This window comes from Mya arenaria, chromosome 5 (genome assembly GCF_026914265.1).
Source record: "Mya arenaria isolate MELC-2E11 chromosome 5, ASM2691426v1".
NCBI lineage: Eukaryota > Metazoa > Mollusca > Bivalvia > Myida > Myidae > Mya > Mya arenaria.
Genome location: NC_069126.1, coordinates 80,683,965 through 80,706,898, shown reverse-complemented (window position 1 = coordinate 80,706,898; position 22,934 = coordinate 80,683,965). Strand labels below are relative to the sequence as shown.

The following is a 22,934-nucleotide window of genomic DNA, read 5'->3' as shown; positions in this document are numbered from 1 at the left end:
TATAAATAACATTTATTTTGTTTATTTTGAATTTTATCAAACTTAATAAGTCCCATTGAATATACTTATTAATGACGTTTCTTAAGATTTTTTTCTCACTCCTACATGAAATCGATGAGCAAATTTACTTCAAAATCATTTCTAAAGCCATCTTCCGTAAAAGGTTTTGCACGAGGGCATTTAATTTGATCATCTGTTGTATGCTTCTTGTCGGTCATAGGATTATCTTATTTGCGTAAACTATCGACACTACTTCTTGTTCGATTATTGATCTGAAGTTTATGTATATATATATCTATCTGGCAGTAAGTGTTTGTTAACCCCAAATTTATAACAAGCTTACAATGGTTTCAATAGCCAATACACCTAGTTCTTAATGATTTCAAATTATAATGCGATACATTAGCAAATTGTTTAAAACTTCTGTGATTTTAACAAATGATACGATAAGAAGTTTGTTTGTGATTAAGACACTAAAATATTATGGACGGAAGAATCAATTAGCTTCATCATGGAGTAATATAGTGATATGGGATACAAAAATTAAGGCCAATAAAGTTTAAAAAACTTGGGTAGGAATTTAATCTATTTTCGTCTATCGGAATTAAAAGCGTTGACCATGTAAACCTTGTGGTCGTTTGAAAGGTAAGATCAAGGGATTATTACATTACATAAATAATCAGGTTATGTAGCACAGATAATTTATTTAGTAATTATGAATAACTGCAGTTCCATTTTAAAGATAGAAATTTTAGAAATATATTAGTTTAAATGCATCATTTAATTATAATTTCACTCGTTTATTTGACTTAATGGTCAAAACAAAAAAAGCATATGGTTTGTGTACATATAAAAAATATTAGTTTTTATAAATGGGGTTTTCAATTAACCTAAGCTATGTCAGTGTACACAAATTCCCCATTGAAAAAGCGCCAAAATATTGCTAATATTTCTTTATCTGTACTGTGACAAATCATATGTTGTTTTTTATCATTAAAGTTAAACAGAATAAAAAAAAATCCATACAATAATGGATTGGGGTTGGATCCATGTTTTTTATAACCTTAAATTGGGATTTTTATTTTCATATTTGGGAAAAACATATGATTTTGCATTGGGAAGGGGTAGGGCTATTTTCCATTGGAAAGGGGTAGGGGTATTTTGTATTGGGAAGGGTATTTTGAAATCAGAGGGGGTATTTTGCATTGGGAAGGGGAAGGGGTATTTGGCATTGGGAAGGGTATTTTGCAATCAGAAGGGGTATTTTGCATTGGGAAGGGTATTTTGCAATCAGATGGGGGTATATTGCTATTGGAAGGAGTATAACGTCTATTTTGCAGTACTAAACAATGAATTTGACATACACAGAAATAATTGTTCAATAAAGAAATAATAAACAAAAACTAATATAAAGTGGTTGAAGGAATCAATCTCTCACAAAAGGGGTAGCTTATCTTCAAAAAGGTCTGATCTGTAGGTCTGGTTGTGTACTTTCATGCAGACGACCATTTCCGTCAGTTTACAGGGAAGCATTAGCTTTAGGAACATGCAATTCCTTTTACCCAAACTTGAAACATTGTAAATGAGCCGTGACACATGAGTTTTGGCCTTGCTTATCTGATTTTATTTGATATTTGAATTTATTGATATTTCTGGAGGCAATGCTGAACATTTCAAGATTATGTCGGATATAGTGTTGAAGATATGGCCTTACATGCAAGACAATGTGACGTGAGTTTCGTCTGCTTACTTTTTTGCTTCTAAAATTTATGTCACGCATATGATGTATTGAGCAAAAGAACTTGATTGAAACATCACAAAGCGGCTCAAATAAACAGACCTCCCAGTCAGCCCACAAATATTGAATGGATATCATCCTTTCAATGTTTGTCGGCTGAATTGTTGGTCACTTAAAAAACATGGTGGTGAAGTCGATATTTTCATGCAACAAATGGGCGAAGTCTGGAAATTTTAGGTAACGACTTTGCCCAAGTAGCCCCCCTCACGAGAGCCCTGCTATAATGCAAGGAGGTCCTCAGTGGTCTGTACTATTTCTGAATTCGTATGAGGATGAAGTAAATTATTTCACCATTATTGTAAAGTAAATACAGTCGAAACTCGCTATGTCAAACTCTGTTATCTCGATATTCCGGTTATGTCAAACTTTTAAAAAATATTTGAGGTTTAGTAAGACAATTGTGTGGTATGTTGGTTATATCAAATGTTTGTTATCTTGCAATTTTCCCCGATGTCCCAACAATTTTGACAAAGCCAGTTTTTACTGTAAATTTAAACAAAGTCTTTTGTTTATTTTCAGTTGCCATGGTGACAGATAGACAAGATCCAAGTATAATCAGCATCGTCGCTCAGCGTACTTTTCATTGCTGATAACGGGAACATCTTAAAACCGCTTCAATGACGGAAACAATGCATCGGCGGGCCTTCAACTTTAACACAGTATCGCAGGCCCATAGAGATGTTGTTGACGATCGATACCGTGATTTGCGGCGCCCTAGGAAAGTGCGGTTCTTCGTTAATGGGGATCGTTACTTTAAGGGGAAAAAGTTGTACATAACTCCGCACAGATACTTTAATTTCAACGACTTGTTGAATGATCTTACGGGTAAATTGCCATCTAATCTCAGCTTGCCGTACGGGGTACGACAGATCTTTACTCCAAGTAGCGGACATCGTGTTGTGGATATAGAGGATCTCCAAGATGGGCGCTCGTACGTGTGCGCTGGCTTTGAGGGCTATAAACCCATCAAATATGGGAAGGCGGAGCTGGAACCGTGGTCTTTAGGTGAGATATAAGTACTATATCGGAGCACGTTTATGCATACATGTGAAATTATTTATTTCATCGAAACTCACTTTTCTCATGATCCTTACTAAACTTATATATACTTAATTCGTAATTGAAAGATGAATCTGATACGAAAAACACTTATTTCCAGATATGTACAAAATATATGTATGGGCATATATATATATTCTTTGATAGAATTGGTAAAACGAGGGAAGTCTAAAATTAGAAGGCTTGTGTCATAAAGCCAGACTTTCTGAATAAACATCAATGTGAAAAGTGAGCTTTAAGGATGCAATAAAGATTTTCACATCCTTAATTATTCAATAATTATATAATAAACATTATAGAATATGTAGCAAATATTTCATTTTCATGTTTATTTCTTTGAGCATCTGTTTTGTTTTAGTTTTTTTTCTTTTTCTTACAGTTTTTTTCCCATTTTTATCACAATTTTGCAACATTTAATGTAAGTTAAGTTGTTCAAGACCATTTTATTGAAAGAAATACTGGCATTTGAGGCTATGTATTAAGTAAATATAATTGTTTCATTTAACTAGACGGAAGTTTTTAAACTCCAGGACAATTAGTGATTTGGAATATATATAGTTATAAAATACACACCAAACCCTTGGCACTTAATGTATGTATTTCAAAAATTAATACGAAGAAATTCAGGATTAAATGGCTTTCAGTGATTTGAAAACATGGGGTTCAAGTTCATAGGAAGTGATCAATTATGCACTAAAATATCAATTCCAAAATTGAATGATCTTCTCTCTCGGCCTAAAAAATAAAAAAATAGATTTGTTTCTGGTAACCCAACCACACCTCTTTATTTAACACCAACTCATTTTTTGGGGCCAAAAATGGAAATAGAAAAAAATGCAAAAGAAATGAGGTATACCCAATTTTTTTCATCTGAATATATGGCAGTTGCTAATTTCACAACTAGATTTTTTTCAGCTTCAAACTGTGCATAATTTCTTTTTTCAATATCTCAATGAAAATTTTCAACAACAGTTGTTTAACATGCATTATTAAAAAACAAAACAAACTACAGAGCCATATCTTTTTGGTCTTGTTACAAGAAACAAACCCTTTTCTCTAGGCCTTATGATTTATCTTTTGATGGCATTCAAGTCACAAGTGAAACATGAATTTTCAAGATAACTACTTACAAAAATGACAGAAAAATTTAAAATTTAATTTAAATTTTATGCATTTGACTTCCTTTTTAACAATTGTATTGATTTCTATTTGATATGTTTCAAATTAGGTAGATCATTCAGAGTGATTATTTTTAAGTGAATAATTTATCATAACTTAAGACTAACTTAAAGAACTCTTGAAAAGGAAACTTTTATATATACAGACATAAGACTTTAATTAAAGCAAATAACACATCAAAGATCACAAAACACACAAGATTAAAACTTGAAACTTTGTAATGGTTGCAAAAATACTTTTTTTCAAAAATATTATTTTTTGCATTAGGCCGTAGGGTTGTCTAAATTAGTTGAGGTTTTGTTAACCTGTTATTTTATTGCAAATATCTGAAGCTAGGATACCATTAGAGATGCCACCTCACATATTTGCAAATCTATACTGCAATAAAAACCTTCTTAAAAGAGTTAAACCCATCTAGAACCATGCAGATAGATTAGTGATTATATTGTCAATAACTTGTCTAAAGTTCAAGCACTCTTATGTTTTTATGGCTTAGAAAATTGCATCTTAAAACTTGAAATGGATTCAGATTTTCGCAAATAATTATTTCCCTTGATGAGTGCATATCTAAAACTTCAAAAAATCAGGAGTTAGTTCCCTTGATGAGCACAAATCAACAACTAAACATATCAGGAGTTAGTTCCCTTGATGAGCACAAATCAACTACTTAAAAAAATCAGGACTTTAGTCCCTTGATGAGCACAAATCAAATACAAGAAAAATCTTAAGTTGCAATCTCTTAATGAGAACATATCAGCTACTCAAAATTCGGGAGTTCCTTCCCTTGATGAGCTGATATTTTAAGATCATTTGAATCCGAATTATGTCCCTTGATGAGCGTAAGGTTTACACATATTTGAAGTTAATATATCCATTATTTAAATGAAATACATAGCCAAGATCTACTTAAAATTTCGCCATAACTGGTAACATTTCTGGTACTGATGTTTAAAATTGTGAAACTTGACATTAATGTTTAAAAATATGTTAAATTATGCACTCATCTATAAAGTGACTTGTATTACTTTGTTATTTTTTGCCAAAAGCATAAAAGGTTTATGAGTTATGGCCCTTGGTGAAAAATAATAAAATTATCTTTAAGGCAATCATACTTAATGATTGTTGGTACCTGGCTTAGTCATCACTCTTGTTCTTAATTATACTTAACATACAGTCAAACCCTGTTGACTTGAACTCCCAGGGACCAGCAACATTACCTTGAGCCTCGGTGTATTGAAAATGCTTAACTTCAGTATAAAGAAATCGGTCCTTACATCCAGTTCAAGTCAAGGAGGAATTCGAGCAAAGCAAGTTCAAGCCATCTGGGTTTGACTGTAAATAAAAAAATACAACAGCCATTTAGTATTGCCTGACAATGAACTGAAAATCATTTAAAAAATAAATTGGTTCTTTTCAATAATTTTCTCAGCTTAACTTAACGAATTCCCATCTCGATAAATGCAAACACGCAATTAGGTAAAAATCATAAGGAAGCCATATTGCCTAAAAAAATGAAATGGGTCAGGGTTAAATTTTACCTAAAATTTACTTAATGCCCAATGTCAAATAATTGCACTATTTTAGCTTTGTATCAATGTTTGCTTACCAAGATAAGGTTTCAATAATGAATGTGGCATTAGGATTTGTAGATATCTTCATGCCTTTGTTGGGTGCCTGCTAATGGGGATTACCAGATTATTGCCCCCTTTGAAGGATACTGAACGTGGTGTAATGGTAATAATGAAAGTCTGTGAAGTTAAGATATGCATATATGATACTTATATCAATAATTTATCATAAATCAATTTTAGAGGGTGGTATATTAATTTATATCAGTAATAAAATTTAAGATTTATATTCAGGAGAATTGATATCTTAATCTTTCAAAAAAATGGTATAAAAAAAGTCGTAACTCATAATCTTCTATGAAAAAATGATAAAATAACAATCAATATTCTAGATGAATTATTATATTTAAGTGTGTCATGAAAATTCCAAAATAATATACAATAAATTATTACATTTCAGCTTTTATTACAAAATTCATTTTATGCGCAACTGTATTTGAACTTGTTACCTATAATGATAATTATTATTTGCTTTAATGTTAAACTTAATTATACTAATAATTTCAATCGGGAACTTATTAACATGGTATTATTATTTTTTTAGCATTTACAGATTTAGCAAGTAAGGAATTATTCAGATGCTTAAATTTTCAACATGCACGCAGACTTTTTTGCTTTTGCAAGATAAAAATCACTGTGATTGCAGGAGAGTTGTTATTTCACCGAAAATCACTGAAAATAAATTATTTTTTTCATTATAATTGAATAACTTAATTATATTTTATATATGTATATTTCCTAGCATTTCATTGATCAGAAATATGATTCATGCAGAAATACATATGAGTTTACCTTTCCTAAAGAGGTTCAGGGGAGATATCAATTCTAAACAAAATTCAGGGGAGATAACCATTTTGAAGAATTCTGATGAGATAACCAATGTTAAAAGAAATTCAGGGAGAAAACCATTATTATAAAGGATATTTAGGGGGAATAAATGTTGAAATGGAAATTAATAGAAAAGTACAATTTATGACATTAATGGGAGATTACCGGCCATTTTATAGGAAATTCAGAAAGATTGCTCTTGTGAAGGAAATAGAGGTGAGATTACTATGTGTTGCAGGTTTTCAGGGGGTGGGGGTGGGGGAATAAGCATTGTTATGGAAATTAAGGGGAGATAATCATTGTAAAGCAAACTCAGGGGAGATTTTCATAGTAATGGAAATTCAGGAGGAAATTTAGGAAAGCTAAACCATTGCAATGATAATTCAGGGGAGATAACTACTTGTACCAGGATTTCAGGAGAGATAGCCATTACATATAGAATTTGAGGGAAGATAACAATTCTTAAAGACAAATGTATACCTAACTTGGTAATATCACGTGATAACATCGACTAGCCAATCACGCATAAGGAATGAATTCTATTAGGTAGACATACCTAGTAATCTTTTTTAATGGAAAAATACCAAAAAAACTGCGAAAAATAATCTCTTTTAATGGAAAAATACCAAAAAACTGCGAAAAATAAATTAACTGTTAACTATGTGGTACTTCAGTTAGTAAGTTTCAATGCATTGTACACATTGATACCAAGTTTATGTCAGTTTTCGACAATTTTCTTTTTTTTGCTATTTCATCATACAGAGTACAGCCCCCTTTAAGGGAATATTGGGGAGTGTATGATTGTCAGTCCAAATCAGGGGAGTTAATCAAATCCAGTGAAGATTTTACGATTATTAAAGTAATTCATTGAAGTTTATCATTATGAAGAAAACTGGCATAAAGGAGTAATAATTAAATTACTATTGGGAAGGAGTTTTAACGTTATTTTTGCAAATTTTCAAGCATGAAACGGACATATTTCTTTGGATGGAGAAATGCAGAACTTTTATTGTTAAAAGCTTTGTCATTCAAAAACCAGCAACTATTTAATTGTGGTTTTCCCACCATATTTCTGTCTATCTGTCCATAAAACATGGCTTCTTTAAGTATCCAATTTAATTCAACAATAAAACACATAGTTATACCAACTATATGCGTTTCTATGGAGGGTTTCTATAAATTCTGAAGAAAGTTGGAGTGGTCCTATAGCAGTATTACTGGAAGGTTAACATTATTACCTACTGTGATCTTGTCTTAAAAACATGTTTCTTGTTGGTTTAATTAAAGTATCTTATGGACCATTCTCAGCACCCCAGCGTATCATAACCTATATGATACCCTGGGCAATTAAATTGGCTAGGGAAACTTCGTAAATCATTTATAAGCTTTTCTGACCAATGAAATAGCCAATAATAAAAGGAAAGAATCTCCTTTGTTAAGAGCTTTTGGCATATTTAACAATATCCAGTCTAAAACGATTTGTAAACCGTGACCTCATTTGATTATTTCGAACGCAGATTACATCCGTAACTTCTTGGCCATTTCCGCACTGCATAAGGTGTGTCCCATGCGACCAATCAAGCGTCTGGATTTCACCTTTTTAATTATTCATGAGTATGAGATTTTTACAGCTGATTTGCCCAGGGTATCATATAGGTTATGATAGGCTGGGGTGCCAAGGATGCTTGAAAGCCTAGTACGGCAATAATGTTAAATTTTGATGCCTGGTGACTTCATGTAATTTTGGTATAAACTTTGAAAGGGTTACATTGCCGACTGATTATGAATGTGTTAAATGAATGACCGAAAAAATCAATCAAAGTATTGCAGTATGAATTTTTATATGACCGTTTTAAAAAAAAGGGGAAGTTTTATAGTTTATACCTACAGCGTACAGGTGGATGGGCTGGCAGCGCCCTGACTATGTCTAATCTGCTCAATAACTTTCGAAGTCTTTGTCCAAATACCATCGACTTTAGTCAGAATGAGTATGAGCATTATATCTCGGATAAGTTTTATTACCAGCCATGACGCTCAAGTAGCTGGAGGGTTATCGCCCATTTATTATAGAAAGTACCGCGAATTCTCTTGTCCTGCAATCAATAACTTTGGAGAATAAAAATTTAGTTTCAATGTGTATTGGCAAAATCTCGGAAAAGTTTGGTACAAGTTATATGGCTGTAGTAGCTCAATAAGTTATCTAAAGTATAATACAATCACACAATTCCACATAGGATGCCTTAATGCTGCACTCTCACAGATTTACAGTTTTTACAACTTTTAAAAAAAAAATTTTTGGAAAGAGCAAATTTTTGCGTATATAGCTGCTAACCAATGATATAAGAATGCTGACAAAAGAATCAGATCAGAATTTTTCATTTTCTGTCCGAAAATTAATGTTTTTTGGCTAACGGTTTAAGAAAAATGCATAAAACATCAATTTTTGAACTTAGATATAAAATGCTGTGATCTGATTTTTTGTCAGCAGTATAATATAACTGGTTTCCATGCACTTCGCAAAAAATGGCTTGTTCCAAGACAAAAAATAAAAAAGTTGTCAAAACGTTCAGTCTGTGAGAGTGCAGCCTTAATGGCTGTCATTTTTTGTTTTAAAGTGTCAAAAATGATTGAAATTTTATCTTCAGAAGATAACTTCAGTACCCTCAATCACTTGAGGTGACGTAGGGTTGCACTCAATTGTAAGCGAAATAACTCGGGTAAAAACTATCATGTAATTTTATTAAAACTGAAAAAATAAAAGGACCATATTTTAGTGCGTTAATTTTATTTATAATTGAAATCATAGGTACTTGTAAACATATACCATTTCAGACCTTTAAAATAATTTATTTTATTTAACTTGAACAAATCAACATAGCAAGTGCGAATTAGGTTTCGGACAGGAGTAGATCTCGGACAGGACTAGATTTCGGACATTCATGATCTTTGCCTCATTTTGAAAGTTATTTTCAAGAGTCTGTTAAACATTTTTTTATAGAGTTTGTGAGGCATATTGTTTTTGTTTCATTTGATTTTATTACTGTGTATATTCTTTTTACAAGATATATGACAGACATCACAGAACGTCATATAAGATATGACAGACATCACGGAACGTCATATGAGATATGCCAGACATCACTGAACGTCATATAAGATATGTCAGACGTCACCAAACATCACGTTTTGGCATAAAAATAAAGGAGACATATTTTCTGCTAAACAAAATTATTCATAAAGCTCCATACAAAAAGTATATGTTTAAAAATTCAAATATTAAATAGAAAAAAAATCAATAAAATATTTGATGATATCTTTCAAGAAAAGTCCGAGAACTCTTGCAAGCTCTTAATTGTATATCACTTCTATTCTTTTTAGGAACTATTTGCAACCAAGAAGTTTGATTTCAGCTAATCTTGTATATTTCTAACAGAAAAGGAACTGAAGTTTTCTGTTCAGAAAAAAATACCTGATATCACAACAAATCATGAAGGCATCTTGAAAAATCCTCAAAAACTGTCCAAGGTCTACTCCTCCGCTGGTAATTATAATATATGTGTAACACAGAGTTTTCGTTTGTAAATTCTAATATTCTTTATATTCTTAATTTACAAATTATGGTTCCCAAGACAAAATGAATAAAAACGCTTTTAAGCTTAGGAGTATAAAAAGTACCTTAATAATAGGCAAGGTTTTATCAAAAATTTGTAGGAATAATTATGTTCAAATAAAGCCATGTTTTTTCACGCATTTCTGGTTTTGCATCTTTTGAAGTTTTTATATACCGGTAGTGGTACTCTTGAGTAGAAAATGCATGTCAAGCATTTGTGGTGTCTTTTGCATTAGAGCATTAGATCTTTCTTGTTTTCTTGCAAATATATGGAAAGCAATGCAAAATATTATGGTCAAAACTTCCAATTCACAAAATAGCAATAAAAATACTGAAAACTGTAAATTCTTTTAGTTTTAGCTTTTGAATTAAGTGTGTGAAGATTTTAATTGAATTTTTTGATATTTTTTCTGGAAATGTATTAATTTTATTTTATTTATGTCTGTTTTTCAAAAAAAAAAAAACAACACTTAGATATTGTAATAGCCTTTGTGTCATCAGTGTGGTTGTGCGAAAAATTTAGCCTATTAAGTAAAGCATTTAGCACAGCTTAAGCGATGCATTAGCGATGCTTTTGCAAAGCTTTTTTAGCACACGTGGTTGGCGAAAAACTCAAAACCCCAGAATTTACATGAAACATTGTACACAGAAACCCAGGGCACCATTTCAATGAAGGATTTAAGTTCTAACTGTTTCTAGCATACCGGATAGGCATTTTTGGTGAATTCAGCCATACTGGAAAACAATCTGGCACCCCCTATGCTTTTAATGAAATATTAAATTATTTCCTGTGACAAAGGAGGGATCGGGGTTATTTATCACATTCAGTGATAGTTCAGGAACTAGTTATAATTCATGAACTATTCATCACATTCATGAAATGTATTCATGCATGGTTCATGCACAAGTCATGAACTGTTCATGAACCTTTGATGAATAATTCATGAACTGTTCGATCATCAACTTCTTAATATGAAGTTGTTCATGAACTTGAAACTCAAAACTACAAATAAGTTCATGAACTTAAAAGTTCATGAACCAACATTAAGTTCATGAACCTGATTTGTCCAAATTGTCATTCATGAATAGTTCATGAATAGTTCATGTTATTCTCAACAGGGTTAAATGTGCACTGTGACGCAGTACTTTTTATTTCTTTTATCATATACTTTAAGCAAGTATAAATAGGATTTTTCAATAGATGATTTCCATAAACATTAACTTAGCAAAATTATAGCTTCAAAACAAAACAAAATAAGACTTTAATGAAGGAACTTTATGACGTATGCAGTGAATAAAAATTATGTTATGTCGTCAGTACAAAAATGTGTTTGCCTATGTCATTTTTTCACAAAAATGTCATTAAAGGTATGCAAGAAAAAAATTTCAATCATGTTTGTCCGGTTGGCATAGAAAATTCTGACCCTCAGACAGCTTAGTAGCCGGTAACTCTGCTATATGAAGCCTTGTTACCTGGCATTTACACAGGTGCCCTCGCTTCGGATTTTTCTATCCGGACCGAAAACACATGACATATATTATGAAACTTAAATCTGTATAAAAATCACAAATGGCAATTCAATAACATCAATTTTCCTTATTTCTTCAACTTCATGTGAATTTTCAATGTTGGCTAAATTTCAATTTATTCAACTATGGAGCGAAATAATGAAACTTTGACACTAAGATAATTGAAATTTACGAGAATCGACTAAAATCTTTATTGAAATGGCCCCCAGGTTTTAGTAATTGTGAGCTTTGCCCTTGTCAAACTGGAATAATCTAAAAAAAAAAGCGTTTACATCCACATACAGTGCATATGTTTGACAAACCTCAAGTGTCACATCCTTAACTATTTTTTTTTTCATATTTTTTCTTTCCTTTTTTTTCAGTTTTGTACACTATTAGTAATTCATTATACATTTAGGCATTCAGCGAAATCTAAACTTTTGCATGAACAAGCCCAAATTTCTATTATTTGGCATCAATAACAATTGTAAAATCCCCAGCTGTATGAAATTCAAAAATTTAACAATCAAAATTCAAAGAATTAACAATCCCTGCAAATTTTGAGCCAGAATACTGAGCTTGCAGGCTTGCGCTTGGGCAAAGTTCATCTACTGTTTGGGTATCTCATGCATTTGTTGAACTTTAAATATTGATGAGTACTTTCTAACAGTCTTTTTGTTATGCACCAGTGAATTGTAACCACGTCCCCCCCCCCCAGGTCCGGGGGTATAACGGGGATAGCTGGGGAAATGGGCTGTGTTTTTACCTTTCAGGTGGCCCCAAATGCAGTGGTTTTGTCTTCGCGCAAAATATAGCAGAGAATGGGCCTTACCTAGGGTCTCTGGGGTGCGGGGCATTTGGCAGGGATTTTACCATCTGTTTGTTTCCGCAGGGCAGGGATTTTACCCGGGGTTGACTGGACCGAAGTCAAAGTCCCTGCTATTGCTTGGACCTGGGAGGGCCGTGGTTGCAATTGACTGGTGCATTACTTTTTGATATATCTGACTATAATGTACTTTTGAGGATTCTTACTGTTTACAATAGATATTTACTAATTCTTTGTCTGGTTTTCTTTCAGCAGCAGGTAGATATGAGTTTTATGTGTTGATGTTCTTCCTCAGTTACAGCACTGTTACAAAGTGGGCACTTAATTTTGTGTTTCAAAATTATGGGAAATCTGGATTATCTTAAGTCCTTTGTGAAGTTATTAATTCTTATATATAATAATTTACTTAGTGAATTTATATAATGATTAAGTGCTCACTTCTTGGCCTTTCCTGCACATTCACATTTATCACAACACTAATAGGATGTATTTCAATTGGTCAGAAAGAAAACTTTTTCAGCAGTTAGTTCCCTTTGAAAGCTTTGAGTCATGCCTTTTTAATATGTTAAAAAAATGGAGTCTTAAAATTCAAAACAAAAGTAATTAAGATGGAATTTTCATTCGGTGGGAGATAAATAAGAATTATATGTCATAATTTGATAAAAATAAATTTTGATAATTTAAAAAAACTGTCTGTAATTTACAATAAAAGAACAGCCTCTTAAAGGATTCTTTTCTTCAGACATTTCATTTTTTCTGCTGTAACCAGGAAACTTTGCCATTCATTAGGTTGTTTATTCCTTCTTTCTTCTTTAGAACAAATATATACTGATTGAAATGATGTCCATGCCATATCTAGATTTTTCACATTCAACCCTCATGAAACAGAAAGTCTGAAGTTTGTCTGAATTAAGCTGAATTAAGCTGAATGAAGGCTGAATTCAGTCTTACGGCAAAATTGGTGACTGAATCATTGCTGAACAACCACATTCAAGTCGCAACATAGAACTGTAGTCATTGATTAAACAAATACACAATCTATAAGGGCTGCTTCTGTGCTATTTGTTATTGTATTAAAATAAGGTCTTTGCCTGTTATACAGTCATGTATGTTTTTATCAGGACTCTTAAAGAGTTAGGTGAAGTGGTGTATCAATCAGTATAGGCGTCTGCTTCTTACCAAAGAAATCTGGTTTCTAGCTTTACTTGAAGGGGCTCTTTCTCATGACCCCTAGAAATAAACCACTGTACTGGTACCTTTCCCCGCAAGAAAATTTTAATGATATATATAGACATGTATAAGTGACCATTGAAATGATAATTTTGGATGAGCACAAGCCCAATTACTTTAATGTTGCCATCGTTTTTTTCAACAAGCCTAGCTGAATAAAATCGAGAATTTGAGCAAGCCCAGAAAACAATATTTCACCTGAATGTACTTACTGGGCTCACAGGCTCGTCCTTATTTCGACCACTGTATAAGCTTAAAGCTGCTTTTATAATCGAGCTTAGCAATTTTGATATAAACTTGGCTTGCATTCATAAACTGCTATGTAAGCAGTAATGTATAAGAATCAAATTTGTATCATGGTAATATAAGTATGTCTCCTTAAACAAGACAATTATTAACAAAAACAAACAATTCAATAGCTTATGAAATCTGGTAGAAAATATTTCAGGTGAACCTAAAAAACAAGCACCACCTCCTTCCAGCACCGGTAATTGTGTGTGTTAACTCCCCTTACCAGAATGTGTGGACGGGGCTTATCATTACTTTACTGTATATTTATGTTTTTATATCCATTTTTGTGATTAATTGTCAATATCTAACATCATGACTCCAGTCGAGGTAATTGTGTGTCTTAACTTACCTTACCAGATTTTTTGGACGGGGCTTATCATAACTTTGCTGTTTATGAATGTAAAAAGATAAACCATTATTGTCAATATCTAAGATCATCATCATCGTCATCATGGTTGTTGTCGTCATCGTCATTGTCAACGTCATCATCATCATCATCATCATCATCATCATCATCATCATCATCATCATCATCATCATCATCATCATCATCATCATCATTGGTGTCATCATCATCGTTGTTGTCATCATCGTGACGACTCTTTGTCATCAATGTTGTCATCATCATCAGCATCATAGCCTTCATCATCATCATCATTCTTCTTGTTTATTACATAAATAATTTTAAAAATCTGACTGTTTTTTTAAACTGGAACAAATTGAAATAGTTCCTTGCATGAGATCATTCATATGATATGATCCTGGCTTTTAAGTGTCGGTACATTATGGTAAATTGCCTTGTTTACTTGGCGTTCACATTGTCAATTAAGTGATCAGTAATGATAATATAGTATTTTGAAGAATGGACTGTAATGTACTATTGACGTATGAAAAATTAAGTCATTGACGCAACTTTTTACAAATAAAGACATTGAAAGTGGTCTGACGTTAGTGAAAACCAGTAAACATGAAGTTAATTGATCAAGTAGAATTAGGGTCATTTTTTAATGATTCATGCTTTGTAAAATGCATTTTTTGTGTAAAAGGACACAAGTCCTCGAAATGGAGTGCAGTACGCTTATTTGTAGATTTCTGTTTGAAAGAACTTTTAGTACATGAAATCTTAAACAAACATAATCTACAAACCTGCTGTCCTTTGTCAATTCTTTTCTTATCTATTTAAATCTTCATATTTATTAAAAAGCTTTCGATCAATTTTTGGTTCAACAATGACGCCTTATTATGAATATATTGATATAAAATGATAAAAGTACATGTTCATTATAATGGAACCTTTTGATTGTGCTTTTATTTTCATTAAATAATTGTTAGCAAGAACGAACTCTTATCTAATATACATTATTATAATACGAATGACAATGGCCAAGTATTGAGACCACAATCGGCACTTTTGACATTGTAAATGTAGATTTAATGTTCTTAATGCAATCATAATGTCAGTAAATATATTCAAAATGTTTTTCAAAATTTATGGTATGATCATCTTCGGGAGATTATACTTGAATAAGTGTGTGTTACAGTTAAAACATTCATTTAAACTCCTAATGACATTTTGATCACAGGAAAGAGGACATTTAAGAATCATGTTAAATGTCATATTTAATATTTTGTGAGATTGAGAGGGGGTTGGGGGGGGGGGGTAGTGGGAGTGGATGAACTTACAGGTACAGATACACTTTCAATCCACTATGGGTACAGACATATCAATCCACTATGGGTACTGTTGAGACATACTAATCCACCATGGATACAGACAAATCAATCCACCATGGATACGGACATATCAATCCACCATGGATACGGACATATCAATCCACCATGGATACGGACATATCAATCCACCATGGATACGGACATATCAATCCACCATGGATACAGACATATCAATCCACCATGGATACAGACATATCAATCAACTATTGATACAGATATACCAATCCACCATGGGTACAGACATATCAATCCACTATTGATACAGACATACCAATCCACCATGGGTACAGACATATCAATCCACCATGGATACATACATATCAATCCACTATGGGTACAGACATATCAATCCACTATGGGTACAGACATATCAATCCACTATGGGTACAGACATATCAATCCACCATGGGTACAGACATATCAATCCACTATTGATACAGACATACCAATCCACTATGGATACAGACATATCAATCCACCATGGGTACAGACATAAATCCACTATGGGTACAGACATATCAATTTACTATGGATACAGACATACTAATCCACTATGGATACAGACTTATTAATCCACTATTGATACAGACATATCAATCCACTATGGATACAGACATATCAATCCACCATGGGTACAGACATAAATCCACTATGGGTACAGACATATCAATTTACTATGGATACAGACATACTAATTCACTAGGGATACAGACATACTAATCCACTATGGATACAGACATACTAATCCACTATGGATACAGACGTACTAATCCACTAAGGATACAGACGTACTAATCCACTATGGATACAGACATATCAATCCACTATGGGTACAACAATATCAATCCACTATGGATACAGACATACTAATCCACTAAGGATACAGACATACTAATCCACTATGGATACAGACGTACTAATCCACTATGGATACAGACATATCAATTTACTGTGGATACAGACATACTAATCCACTATGGATACAGACTTATTAATCCACTATTGATACAGACATATCAATCCACTATGGATACAGACATATCAATCCACTATGGGTACAGACATATCAATCCACTATGGGTACAGACATATCAATCCACCATGGGTACAGACATATCAATCCACTATTGATACAGACATACCAATCCACTATGGATACAGACATATCAATCCACCATGGGTACAGACATAAATCCACTATGGGTACAGACATATCAATTTACTATGGATACAGACATACTAATCCACTATGGATACAGACTTATTAATCCACTATTGATACAGACATATCAATCCACTATGGATACAGACATATCAATCCACCATGGGTACAGACATAAATCCACTATGGGTACAGACATATCAATTTACTATGGATACAGACATACTAATTCACTAGGGATACAGACATACTAATCCACTATGGATACAGACATACTAATCCACTATGGATACAGACGTACTAATCCACTATGGATACAGACATACTAATCCACTATGGATACAACAATATCAATCCACTATGGATACAGACATACTAATCCACTAAGGATACAGACATACTAATCCACTATGGATACAGACATACTAATTCACTAGGGATACAGACATACTAATCCACTATGGATACAGACGTACTAATCCACTATGGATACAGACGTATCAATCCACTATGGATACAACAATATCAATCCACTATGGATACAGACATACTAATCCACTAAGGATACAGACATACTAATCCACTAAGGATACAGACATACTAATCCACTATGGATACAGACATACTAATCCACTATGGATACAGACATACTAATCCACTATGGATACAGACGTACTAATCCACTATGGATACAGACATACTAATCCACTATGGATACAGACATACTAATCCACTATGGATACAGACGTATCAATCCACTATGGATACAGACATACTAATCCACTATGGATACAGACATACTAATCCACTATGGATACAGACATACTAATCCACTATGGATACAGACGTACTAATCCACTATGGATACAGACATACTAATCCACTATGGATACAGACATACTAATCCACTATGGATACAGACGTATCAATCCACTATGGATACAGACATACTAATCCACTATGGATACAGACATACTAATCCACTATGGATACAGACATACTAATCCACTATGGATACAGACGTACTAATCCACTATGGATACAGACATACTAATCCACTATGGATACAGACATACTAATCCACTATGGATACAGACGTATCAATCCACTATGGATACAGACGTATCAATCCACTATGGATACAACAATATCAATCCACTATGGATACAGACATACTAATCCACTAAGGATACAGACATACTAATCCACTATGGATACAGACATACTAATCCACTATGGATACAGACATACTAATCCACTATGGATACAGACGTATCAATCCACTATGGATACAGACGTATCAATCCACTATGGATACGGACATATCAATCCACCATGGATACAGACATATCAATCCACCATGGATACAGACATATCAATCAACTATTGATACAGATATACCAATCCACCATGGGTACAGACATATCAATCCACTATTGATACAGACATACCAATCCACCATGGGTACAGACATATCAATCCACCATGGATACATACATATCAATCCACTATGGGTACAGACATATCAATCCACTATGGGTACAGACATATCAATCCACTATGGGTACAGACATATCAATCCACCATGGGTACAGACATATCAATCCACTATTGATACAGACATACCAATCCACTATGGATACAGACATATCAATCCACCATGGGTACAGACATAAATCCACTATGGGTACAGACATATCAATTTACTATGGATACAGACATACTAATCCACTATGGATACAGACTTATTAATCCACTATTGATACAGACATATCAATCCACTATGGATACAGACATATCAATCCACCATGGGTACAGACATAAATCCACTATGGGTACAGACATATCAATTTACTATGGATACAGACATACTAATTCACTAGGGATACAGACATACTAATCCACTATGGATACAGACATACTAATCCACTATGGATACAGACGTACTAATCCACTAAGGATACAGACGTACTAATCCACTATGGATACAGACATATCAATCCACTATGGGTACAACAATATCAATCCACTATGGATACAGACATACTAATCCACTAAGGATACAGACATACTAATCCACTATGGATACAGACGTACTAATCCACTATGGATACAGACATATCAATTTACTATGGATACAGACATACTAATCCACTATGGATACAGACTTATTAATCCACTATTGATACAGACATATCAATCCACTATGGATACAGACATATCAATCCACTATGGGTACAGACATATCAATCCACTATGGATACAGACATATCAATCCACCATGGGTACAGACATAAATCCACTATGGGTACAGACATATCAATTTACTATGGATACAGACATACTAATTCACTAGGGATACAGACATACTAATCCACTATGGATACAGACATACTAATCCACTATGGATACAGACGTACTAATCCACTATGGATACAGACGTACTAATCCACTAAGGATACAGACATACTAATCCACTATGGATACAGACATACTAATTCACTAGGGATACAGACATACTAATCCACTATGGATACAGACGTACTAATCCACTATGGATACAGACGTATCAATCCACTATGGATACAACAATATCAATCCACTATGGATACAGACATACTAATCCACTATGGATACAGACATACTAATCCACTAAGGATACAGACATACTAATCCACTATGGATACAGACATACTAATCCACTATGGATACAGACATACTAATCCACTATGGATACAGACGTACTAATCCACTATGGATACAGACATACTAATCCACTATGGATACAGACATACTAATCCACTATGGATACAGACGTACTAATCCACTATGGATACAGACATATCAATTTACTATGGATACAGACATACTAATCCACTATGGATACAGACTTATTAATCCACTATTGATACAGACATATCAATCCACTATGGATACAGACATATCAATCCACTATGGGTACAGACATATCAATCCACTATGGGTACAGACATATCAATCCACCATGGGTACAGACATATCAATCCACTATTGATACAGACATACCAATCCACTATGGATACAGACATATCAATCCACCATGGGTACAGACATAAATCCACTATGGGTACAGACATATCAATTTACTATGGATACAGACATACTAATCCACTATGGATACAGACTTATTAATCCACTATTGATACAGACATATCAATCCACTATGGATACAGACATATCAATCCACCATGGGTACAGACATAAATCCACTATGGGTACAGACATATCAATTTACTATGGATACAGACATACTAATTCACTAGGGATACAGACATACTAATCCACTATGGATACAGACATACTAATCCACTATGGATACAGACGTACTAATCCACTATGGATACAGACATACTAATCCACTATGGATACAACAATATCAATCCACTATGGATACAGACATACTAATCCACTAGGGATACAGACATACTAATCCACTATGGATACAGACGTACTAATCCACTAAGGATACAGACATACTAATCCACTATGGATACAGACATACTAATTCACTAGGGATACAGACATACTAATCCACTATGGATACAGACCTACTAATCCACTATGGATACAGACGTATCAATCCACTATGGATACAACAATATCAATCCACTATGGATACAGACATACTAATCCACTAAGGATACAGACATACTAATCCACTAAGGATACAGACATACTAATCCACTATGGATACAGACATACTAATCCACTATGGATACAGACATACTAATCCACTATGGATACAGACGTACTAATCCACTATGGATACAGACATACTAATCCACTATGGATACAGACATACCAATCCACTATGGATACAGACATATCAATCCACTATGGATACAGACATACTAATCCACTATGGATACAGACATACTAATCCACTATGGATACAGACATACTAATCCACTATGGATACAGACATACTAATCCACTATGGATACAGACATACTAATCCACTATGGATACAGACATACTAATCCACTATGGATACAGACGTATCAATCCACTATGGATACAGACATACTAATCCACTATGGATACAGACATACTAATCCACTATGGATACAGACGTACTAATCCACTATGGATACAGACATACTAATCCACTATGGATACAGACATACTAATCCACTATGGATACAGACGTATCAATCCACTATGGATACAGACGTATCAATCCACTATGGATACAACAATATCAATCCACTATGGATACAACAATATCAATCCACTAAGGATACAGACATACTAATCCACTAAGGATACAGACATACTAATCCACTATGGATACAGACATACTAATCCACTATGGATACAGACATACTAATCCACTATGGATACAGACATACTAATCCACTATGGATACAGACATACTAATCCACTATGGATACAGACATATCAATCCACCATGGATACAGACGTATCAATCCACTATGTATACAGACGTATCAATCCACTATGGATACAACAATATCAATCCACTAGGGATACAGACATATCAATCCACTATGGATACAACAATATCAATCCACTAGGGATACAGACATATCAATCCACTATGGATACAACAATATCAATCCACTATGGATACAGACGTATCAATCCACTATGGATACAACAATATCAATCCACTAGGGATACAGACGTATCAATCCACTATGGATAATAGACATATCAATCTACTATGGATACAGAAATATCAATCCACTAGGGATACAGACATATCAATCCACTAGGGATACAGACATATCAATCCACTAGGGATACAGACATATCAATCCAAAATGTATACAGACATATGTATCCACTATTGAAACATATATATGGATCCAATTTGGATATAAATGTATCATTCTTTAATGTATACATATGTATGAATCCACTATTTATACATATGCATCATGCAGTCCACTATGGATGTTAAGTTATGGATTTCACCAACACATTAGCAATTTTTTATACTGAAAATTGACATCTTTGTATTTTGCTCATCAAGTATAAGTATCTGACATTATTGAAATCATTAACATCAATTATTTTTCAAAATTGTTAACCTTCAGATCAGTTATAGTTATCGAATTTCAAAAATGGATCAAAGCCAAAGAGCTTTTAAAAGATCGTTTTATTTGGTAATTCATTGAGACGTCATACTGTGTTATAATAATTGATCAAAGATTTTGCCTTTTATTTTAACATGTTATGCGGTTAATCTCTTTATGATAATCTTTACACTTTCTAAAGTAAGAGAATTTAAAATGTGTCACAACTCTTATGACTTGCAATTGATTTAAGGTTAAATGATTAAATGCTACTAAGAAAGACAACTCTAACCATTCTAAATAATTATTTCCCTCAAAAATAGTATGCTTACCTCCCTTTGTTTATTTTATTGAAACAAGTACATAATAGGATAAAGTTAATTCTAGTTGTATTTTCTGAATTGACCAGCTACAAATTTATTACAAATTTTCGTAATGAAAGTGACAATAAAGTTTGTTACTTTCATAGGTGGTAAACATATTTTCTACGGCTGGATTTACAGCTAGGCGACCAAATTTACATTGAGTTTAAGATGCAAGTTTAATGCCTTAAATATTGTTATTTATTTTAAAATACATCATGAATTGTGCCTACGCTATTCTTTTCCGAATATTTACCAATTTTTATGACAATGTCAGCCAAAGTTTGTTGCTTTAGTGTGAGAAAGTGCTTCACTTTTGTAAACTTATATACTTAAAAATTTCAACCTTTTTTTAATGAAAACATTTCATTCAGGATTAAACACTTTATTACCCCAGAGCGTACATTTGAATAGCTTTGCATGTTTTTTCCTAATGAGTTTGTTTTGTGTAAGAAAGAAAAATGGAATCATTTCAATTTTATTTATTTTGCGATTCACTTACATTGAAATAACAACTTTATACAATGATTGGTTTATGTAAATAAAGTTAAGAATTTTAAAGACTTGACATGGAATAAATGGATTTGAATCATTTTATTCTTAAGAGAAATGTTATTGTGATAGTGAGACTGTTGAA

The 22,934-nt window shown here is 33.1% G+C and overlaps 1 protein-coding gene across 3 annotated transcripts in view; it reads left to right on the top strand.

The window, feature by feature from the left end:
• LOC128234993 (serine/threonine-protein kinase DCLK1-like) overlaps positions 1-22,934 on the top strand; it is a 52,257-nt gene that overhangs the window by 7,735 nt on the left and 21,588 nt on the right. Inside the window, exons 1-3 of one of the 3 annotated variants that reach the window (XM_052949662.1) lie at positions 513-645; positions 2,318-2,803; positions 14,104-14,154. In XM_052949662.1, coding sequence (XP_052805622.1) covers positions 2,416-2,803; positions 14,104-14,154 — 439 coding nt within the window. In that variant the 5' untranslated portion in view covers positions 513-645; positions 2,318-2,415. Of the gene's footprint in view, positions 1-512; positions 646-2,317; positions 2,804-14,103; positions 14,155-22,934 lie in introns of those variants that run through there. The other 2 variants (XM_052949663.1, XM_052949661.1) reach the window with 2 other exon arrangements.